Source organism: Haplochromis burtoni, unplaced genomic scaffold (assembly GCF_018398535.1).
Source record: "Haplochromis burtoni strain Fernald_Lab_line unplaced genomic scaffold, NCSU_Asbu1 Contig_175, whole genome shotgun sequence".
Taxonomy (NCBI): Eukaryota; Metazoa; Chordata; class Actinopteri; order Cichliformes; family Cichlidae; genus Haplochromis; species Haplochromis burtoni.
Genome location: NW_024582536.1, coordinates 1177146 through 1186267, shown reverse-complemented (window position 1 = coordinate 1186267; position 9122 = coordinate 1177146). Strand labels below are relative to the sequence as shown.

Below are 9122 nucleotides of genomic sequence, written 5' to 3'. Positions count from 1 at the left end.
AAATGAGCTCACAGTGTTACGACGTGCTGCCCCGCACTGTGGAGAGTATTTTCTGTCTTCACTCAATTAAAGTTCACTGAATTAAATGTAAAGTGAAAGTGGCACTCGGCTGGTAAATGAAAAAAAAAAACCAAATAAACAAACGATACCCGTTCTCACACAGGAAGGTGACTAAGCTCATAAAACAAGAGCACTCTGCTCATGCGTTCTGATTGGTTAGTTAAGGATAGGACAGGAAGCCTTGTGAAGATTAAAAATGTTCACTCGTCTGCTCACTGTGAGAAACTAGTCCCTACCTTTGTTTCATCCACTTTTGCTTATTGCTAAAGCTTTTATTTTGGAATCAGGCTCTGCTGTAGCTTCACTTAAACTCTTGAACTGTCTGCTCCTTCAAATTAGGACGTCACCAACATCTTTAAACCGCGCGTAAAGACACAGCTGCTCTGTTTTATTCCATTCAGCTGTGCCGCACTTGTGCTGTTTTTATATGTGCTTATGAATAACCTGACCTGACATGACTTCCCTGGATGGCGCCTGTTTTAAAAACAGAAGAGAAACTTCTACGTGTGCAGAAGAAGCAGCTGGTTGTGGGGGCTGAAGGCGATGCTCTCAGGAAGCTGCTGCTACAAACTCTCTGCAGCTGCTGACTTCATGCTTCAAATTACAATGTCAGATGCTGTAAAGCAGCTAATGGTGCCGTAACATATCGCAGACTCACAGAAAGGTGTTTTATTATGATAGAATCTGCCGCCGTGCGGCCTTGTGAACACTCTGTGGTCAATAGCGTCTCCTCCCACACATTGCTGGTTCTCTGTTTAAGATCCAGCACACATTTCAAAAGGTTTGAGAATCAATCATCAGGAAGCTTTACTAACAGGAGGTTAGGGCATTTAAGGTGAGAAGTGTAACGGTCAAGGAGAGGGATCCAAATAAGGAGAGATGGAAGCAGAGGAAAATCTAAAAAGCAGGAGTCATCCACACCTGGGCAGCCAGCGAAGGCAGAAACGTCGTCAAACCAAGAAAGTCCAACACAAGCCGAGAACACAGAAGAAGAACAGGAGCAGCGGCTCCAACGCTAAACAACTACACTGAGAGCGAGTGTGTGAACTGAGACAGGTGGAACAGGAACAAATCAGAAGGTAAAACAGATTTCAAAATAAAACAGGAAGTGTTCCTGGTGACTTATTACGTTCTTCGGTAACGAATCACGCTGCGTAGCTGCAAGGCATCGTGCATTGTGAACGATGAGCGTTAAACTCCAAACAGATAGTGGAGAAGAAAAACACTTAAATAAAAATGATGTTAAATATGAAAATATCAACACTACAATAGATGTTCACATATTTTTAAAATAGGGCAAATTAACATTGAAAAATCTTTGTGTAGCGCATTGTTGTACATCACAAATAATACACACTGTTCTACAGTTCATAACAACTATTTTAATAAAATGATAAAACAACAACTCATCCAAGCATTTCACTTGCCTCATCCAGCAGGCCACCACCTCCACTGCCTCCTTTCAATGTGGAGCAGTAGTGGCTGCAGTCTGAGCCCCTTCGAGGAGCTGGACTCCTCACTCTGAGGAGCCCATCCACCCTTCACAGGAAGCTAATTTCTGCCACTTGCATTTAATCTTGCTCTTTTGCCTTTTAAAATACAGAGCAGTAACAGGTTTAACAAAAAGATGCTCCCTACATGTTTCTACAGCAATGTCGGAGCTGCAGCTCCATCTGGTGGCAGATGGTTACATAGCATTTAGGACACAACAACTTTGGCATTTGGGCATCAGTTTAAATATTAATTTGATTGCATGACTAATACATCAGGTACTGACCAGGGACAAAAGGATGATTAGTTTCTAGTTGAGTAGTTGTGCACATCACTAGAAACTCAACATCACAACAGGAGAAAAGAAGGAAGACGGAGATGAGAGATAATGAGGGAAGAGGAAGTGGGCGGGACTTAAACACAGCTGAACGTTATTAAGATAAACACAACGCAGGCTGCCAAAATAACACAGGAAATAAGACAGCCTACCTAACACAGAGGAACAGAATGGAAACACAACAATGTCTAAGAACAGCAAACTAACAAATCAAAGATCACCTGAAATGTAAGAGCTGGATGAGCTTTTTATGTTCTGTTCTTCCATTGTTGACATTTTTGTTGTACGCATAATGATTCCCAGTGGTTCTTGTTTACATTTGTCTTAAAACCACTGAGTGTTTTCTCAGTGGGGTCGCTTTGATGGAAAAGGGGCGGATTTGATCGCTGTTACCTCCCTCTGTGCTCTTTCTGCATTAGTTCATCAGCTTGTGGCTTTTAGCGTCTCTGTGAGATTGTTTTAGGTTTTTGTGGTGATTTGGCATCAGCAGGTTGTTTTTGCTTCACTTTGAAGGCTTTTTAGTTTTCAAGGTTTAAACTGATTTGCTGTGTTTTTTGCTTCGGTGGTTAATTTGAATCTTTTTTTGTAGTTATTTTTGTCTCCTTGCGGATTTTTGTTTTCTATGGACTCGGTTTTGTGGGGTTTGTTGCTTCTCTCTGCTTGTTTTCTGCGTCCTTTCTTTCTTTTATCTGAGCTTTTTGACTTTCAAACAACAAATATTGTCAGGCAGAGCCTCTGACCCCTCCTGGCCTCTGCACTGAAACACAGAAAACAACAGCTGACATGCTATCGCAGCCATACGGGAAAATTTAAAGACCCTTCATTCTGATTTTATTGAAATTTTACAAAAAGTCCAACTTTTAGAAAACGTAAACCCATCAAGCAAAGGTCAGTGGTGAGATTTGCGCTTTAAATGATGTTTCTAAAGAATCTGAAGTCCGCTCCGTGTGTCCGTTGTTTTTTAACCCTTTAAGGAGCGGAAGCTTCGTCTTTATGTAACTCTGTTTTTCTGTTTTGCCTCTGAAATAAAGAGCCAGTTTCCCTGCACATGCATGTGCACACAGGCGCGTGCACTTCTACATGACTGAGCGGATTGTCGTGCGCGCGTCTGCCTGCATCTACCTGTGTTTACAGGCGCGTTTTCCTCCTGAATACGCGAAGGTGGACGCTTTCTTGAGCGCGTGCACGTATGCATGCCTGGATGTGTGAGTGCGCGCGCTCGGGGCGTTTGCGTTGCTGCTGCTGAAAGCCTCCCTCTCTCTCTCTCTCCCTCTCTCTCATCTTCCTCCCTGCTGCTTCTCCTCCGCTTCAGTTTCAGTATCGACCTCCTTCGCGCAGCATCTCTGCTCTTCATCCTCCGTCTCCATCCTCCTCCTCCCCCTCTTCTTCCTCCTCCGCCTTAGCACCGCTTCCTCTGCAGGTGGATGGAGGCTGGGAGCCCCGGAGACAGAAGCCATGGCCGGGATGCGCTGCCGGTAGGGCTCGGTGGTGTTAGCGCTCTCTGATTCCGTGTGTGTGTGTGTGTGTGTGTGTGTGTCGCCAGGTCTTTGTCTATCCCGTGTGTGTGTGTGTGTGTTTATGGGGGAGTGCTGGCTCTTTGGGAAGTGGGCAATTGTTGCTCTATTTTACAGATTATTGATTGATGGGATCGCGCGGTGTGATCAGGTGTGTTTTCGCCTCGTGTCGCGTTACAGGAGACTGTGTTCCCGGGAAAAGGAGCTGTTTTTGCGCATTAGTGGGTTTATATCCCACTCCGCGTCGGCCTCACCTCTCCGTGTGTTCTCGTGGTGATCAGCGCGTGCATGTTATGCGCGGTTTTTACGCACATTGTCCTCGCGCTGCTGTACCAGATGCCGATGCTCTCCTGTAGTAACGCTCCGTTTCTGTCTCCTCTCCCTCCATCACTCCTCCTTTCCTCCCGTTCTCCAGTCACACTGCTGAGCACCTCCCTTCGCGCCGGGGATCACATCCTTAAATGACCCGCGGCTGAGGAGAGGGGGGTGTCTCCGGATCCAGCGCCCGGATCATGGCATGCTGCCCACACCGGGCATCCAGCACTGACCATGGGGCTCCGGTCCAGGACCGTCGTTAGCGGCTCGGACGAGCAGAAGAAGCCCTCCGGCGCTCCGCCCGGGGACTTACTGGACCAAAGCACCACAGGAGCGGACAAGGATGGCGCCCTGCTGTTGGTGGCTCCGGGCCGGGATGACTACAAGCGGAGCTCCCAGGGCATCGGCATTGGGCTGCTGGCCAAGACCCCCCTGAACTACGCCCGGCCGGCCAAGAGGAATAACATCCGCAAGAGGAAGATCCAGAACCTGATCTACGACGCGCTGGAGAGGCCGAGAGGATGGGCGCTGCTCTACCACGCGTTCGTGTGAGTATCTGAATGATGAGAGGAGAGAGATCCTCCCCTCGGCTCTCCGTTCGCACTTTGTTTCAGCAGTTTTCAGGCCTTAATGAAGCTGGTGAGGCTGTAACTTAATATTGCTGCTGGAAATGAAAAGCTTCCTCTTGTATGTCGCTGTAGCTGCTGGTTATGTAAGCGCTCAGCAGGCTTCAGCTGCTGGATCGTTTCTCTGGTGTGTGTGTGTGTGTGAGAGAGAGAGAGAGGGCGAGAGAGGTTTCACCTGTGCAGGTATTCTGTGTGGTGGATGGGTTTAAATGTGGATTCCAAACCTCTGAAACCACTTAAACCCACAAGAGTTACATAAGTGGAGCTCCAGCAGGTGGCTGATGGTGCTGAAGTGTGTTACCAAACTCTGAGCTCGCTGTGAGCGGGGGACTCGTTCAGTGATGGTCCGAGTGACCGTCAGTATCTTTGTTGCAGTGTTGGATTTTTCTGCTCAACTTACAATCACATAATCACGATTATTCAATTCAGTTTTAAAATTCAAATCACAATAAAACAGAAAAAAACTGCATAAATGAATAAATGAGACCAGAGTGAATGTGGACAAAAGTAAAGGAGCTCTTCTTTACTTTTCTTGAGCCCTGCTAATTTTAAAATTTTGATTTGTGATGGAAATATTTTTATTTATGTAAAAACACAAAAACCAGGCAGCAGGTGAGTCATAGTGCGTGCTGCTGAGCAGGTGTCTGTGCTGAAAAGACGGCTGACAGTCGGGCACGTCCGTGACCGATTCCTGTCCAGAGAAAAGATCCCAGAGTGCACAGAGGCCTCAGCATTAGGGATGGGAACCGGTACCGGTTCTGACATAAACGGTAGTAACCAGACCGAAAAGCAGCGCACATTTCGGTGCTTTTTTTTTTTTTTAAAAGTATGGTTATTTATGTAAGGTGAACTAGCAAACATCATAGCTACATGCGGCTGTCTTCTTGTTTGATGGCAGATGCTCCCTTCACCCTGGCTTAAAAGGCTAAAATGACCAAAGAAAAAGTGGAAAACAGCTGAACATGAGAGGTTTTTGGACAAAGTTTGTGTTTTTCCATTGTTTAAGCACTGCTTCCAGCCAAGAGTGATGCCATACACCCCCTATAGCTGCAGAGAAGACTAACATTATCTTTTTACAGAAAACAGTTAAACATGAGAAGTTTTAGGACAGTTTGTGTTTTCCATTCTTTAAGCACCGGCACAGTTTCAAAAGTACCGGTTTGGCACCGGTATCGGATAAAACCTAAACGATACCCATCCCTACTCAGCATCCTGCGGCTGACGGCTGCTTCTGAGGCGGCGGCTCGTTTGTTTAACCGTGATCTGAAGAACGACCAGAACACAAAAACATCACCTGTTGGTTTGAAGACATGGACACAGATTTCTTTTTCATAACAGTCAGATTTGAAGTTAATATCTTTCAGGAGGTATGCTTCACATCTGCAGCCAGATGTGCAGACTCTTCAGAGGGGATGTGTCACCGTGGCAACTAAGAAAACGTGAAAACCACTGTAAATTAACTGTCTCTGGGATCTTTCTCTAAACCTGAGCAACTAGTTTAATTTTCTAACCATAACCAACTGGTTTTATTGCCCAAACATAACCAAACCATTACTGTTAATGATGATTAATAGCGGATCAATCAATAACCTAAATCTGTCCCAGGGGGGAGTTGAATTGAGGTCTCTGGTGTGAGTGGCGAGATGATTCCCTCCACTGCTGAAGCCCTGAAGTGCAGATTCCCAGTTTTATATCCAGCGTGTCTTCAAAGACGTTGCTGTGGAGAGGCAGCAGGCAGCACCTGCATGAACTCTGCCCTGTTCTCGTCCTCCTGGTTTAAGAGGCGTCTTTGGTTTTAAAGCACTTCCTGTAGTTTTGAAATCACTCCGATGTGACAAATCTGATTCTTGACTCAAAGTCGTGCTGGGACACGACTTTGAGTCAAGAATCTACTACATTACAAAACATCCACATAGACCCTTTCATGTTATTCCTGCTGAGTCAATGTGACAAAGGTGTAACTTACCTGCTGCAGGTGTGGGGGTCAGAGGTCAGAGTTCTGTGTGACATCACGCTGATCAGGGAATAACCCGATTAAATGTGGACGCGCTGACTTGATCGCGTCCTGGATCGGACAGGTGTAAATGTGTTTCTGCATCTTGGGTCTGTCGCAAACATATTTTTGTGTTTTGAGGTCAAAAAGGTATTTTACCGTCATTTAGCTGCGATTGAAACCTGAAACGTCGGCTCAAATCTTGTTTGGTCTGCAAACATTTCCAGGAAAACTGTTGGATCTCCTTCTTTTTGTCCTCCTGCACACGGTGTGAGGAATGCTGCTGACTGAGATCACAATAGTGCGTGATGGTCATTTAAACTCCCAACTCAAAGGCAACTCAGAAGACGAATTCCTGAATTTAATTTATGCCTAAAACTACGTTAACAAGCTTGTGAAGCGCGATGTTTGGGACGATGTTTATCACCAGCCTTGCAGTACTGCCTCTGTTTCACTTCACTGCAGGTTGTCTGCGTGGTCACGTCTTCAGGCTTTTATGTTGCCAGTTTTAAATGATTGCAGGTGTTTACTTTTCAAATTTGGATCACTTTGGACGAAAAGCGACCACCCTGCTTCCTAACTAGTAACAAAGTGATCTTTGTTGTGTTTTGATCACATGGCTGTGCTCATCCGGGTTAATCTCACCACTGTAATGGGAAGGCTGAAAGAAGGCTGGTGTAAGAGTCTTGCTTGCTCTTCATTCGTAAGTGCAGCTCTGTTTGAATCTCATTGTACTGCAGTCGGTACCTTCATAAGAAGGAATTTGTATTTTCAAAGCTGAGGTCTTAAACTCGTCTTTATGAGCCTGTGAAACATCAGAAAATGTGTTTTATTCATTGAACTGGATTATTAATCTGTTTACAGTCAAGAAGCAAACCGATGGTTTAGTTTGTTGTTAAATCCAATCAGCAGCAGACGACTGAGGCGGTTACTTTAGCTTTTCAGGTAAATGTTGCCACACTTGGACCTGCAGATGCTTCCTGGGAAATCTCCAGATTCCAGAACAGCAGGAAGCTTCTACATGAATAACCTAATGCTGAGTTGTGGCTGTTTTCAGGTTGCGTAACAGCGTCCACGAGCTGTAAAAAGGGCCTGTTGTTAGTTTGGGTGAAGGTTTCACCTCTGCAGTAAAAATCTGCCGGGCAGTAATGAATCCAGGCGAAGCTGACTGTAATAAATATTCTTTTTATTTTTGCTCCTTGTTTGGACACACTTCAGCTCTCGGGTCTCACGGATGCTGACAGAGCTGCCAGAACGACAGAGGATCGCAGCTCCAGGAAAACACCTTTTGTTTGTTCTCACAATTCACCGTTGTTCCAAACGAGAGCTTTTATTTAGCAGCCAGAGGTGCAAACTCAACATCTGCAGCCACAAACAACAAGAAAGCACCGGCTGGTTTCTTCTTCCTATTGTTTATTGGGCCAAGATTACCTGATGGATCAGTGAAGAAATGACTCATTCTCTTATTTATTCTCGTAGCTGATGCGAATAAAAAATATTCTTCCAAATGTTAATATTTGGGGCTAAAATATTCACTAGAAGTCCAGGTTGCCCTAATTTAATAAAATGAAACATTACTTTATTCCTGCTGACTTTCTATTACATATAATCCTTCATTAAAAGATCTTAACCCTCTGGTGTGCTCAGACAGATGGTCCTGCCTGAGAGTCTTAACTCAGGGGGAAACCCGTCCTCCTGACTCCAGTTTATTTTTGCTACTATGTGATAAAACAAGCCCAAAGAGACTGACTCGTGGCGAATCTCGTGCTCCACTGGCAGGACGCGTGCTTTCCCAGCAACACGACATATGCATCTCCCAATATGGCCGCTCCATATGGGCGGCTGGTGTCAGAGCAGGAAGTGACGTGTGAAAAAGGAAAGAAGGGGAGTTCTGGTGTTGGGGGTGGTGTGACAGGAAGTGGCGAATACAGAAACGGTGGACTGAAACATGAGTGTCCAAACTGACACGTGACTTTACATAAATGTGAAGACTCATCAAAGGGGCAGTTTACTCCAGTTAAATACACACAAAACTCTGTTTGACCATTTGAAATTTCAGGAGTTAGAATAATCCAGGTGTCTTGGATTATTGTACAAAGTAAACAACAATCAGATGTCTCTCCAGTGACTCGGTCATCTTGCAGAGAGGCTCCGCCTCTTCCCTCCTGGTCCGTAGCTCCGGGGCCTCGGCGAGTTCAGCCTGCGGGCAGGTGAACCGTGTCCTCACCTGCTGCAGACGGTTGGATCAAAAGACTCACTGCAAGCCTGAGATTTCCATGTGAAGTTACGTGTGTTGGAAACCAACACGTTGTCCTGCTGTCACAAACATGGACTACATCACCATGACGATAAAGCCACCAGTGAAAATAGCTCCCAGCAGCCTTTTCTTCCTTTAACCAGCTGCTTGAGGACATTCAGGAACCTTGAACGTTTGTAACTGTGGGACTGGCTCTGCATGTTGGAGTTGTTGATGTCTATAAGTTCAAATGAAGCTCATAAATTAGAAAGCGAGGAAACTTTGCCTGCAGCGAGTCGCAGATGAAGGAAAAATTGGTTTCAGTTCAGGTCGCCAGATCGATTTCGTTCGATTTCACGTGCTCTGTTTACCGTGTCGAACTTTGATGAAACAAAACTTGTTTTCATGTTTTTGATCAGCCGACTGATCCTTGACTCTGGTGGCCTTCAGCCCTGCAGACAGGCCGATGTCATGGAGGGTATCCAGAGTAACTGTGGTGAAACTAAACCAAAACTCTCTGTGTAACGAGATGCCAATAGAACTACATTAG

The 9122-nt window shown here is 45.5% G+C and overlaps 1 protein-coding gene across 3 annotated transcripts in view; it reads left to right on the top strand.

Moving 5' to 3' along the window:
• Nucleotides 1-2005: 2005 nt before the first annotated feature.
• The window catches only part of kcnq3 (potassium voltage-gated channel, KQT-like subfamily, member 3), a 107313-nt gene continuing 100196 nt past the window's right edge, over nucleotides 2006-9122 (top strand). The window contains exons 1-2 of one of the 3 annotated variants that reach the window (XM_042225550.1): nucleotides 2006-2116; nucleotides 3818-4265. In XM_042225550.1, coding sequence (XP_042081484.1) covers nucleotides 3952-4265 — 314 coding nt within the window. In that variant the 5' untranslated portion in view covers nucleotides 2006-2116; nucleotides 3818-3951. Of the gene's footprint in view, nucleotides 2117-2798; nucleotides 3364-3817; nucleotides 4266-9122 lie in introns of those variants that run through there. The other 2 variants (XM_042225549.1, XM_042225551.1) reach the window with 2 other exon arrangements.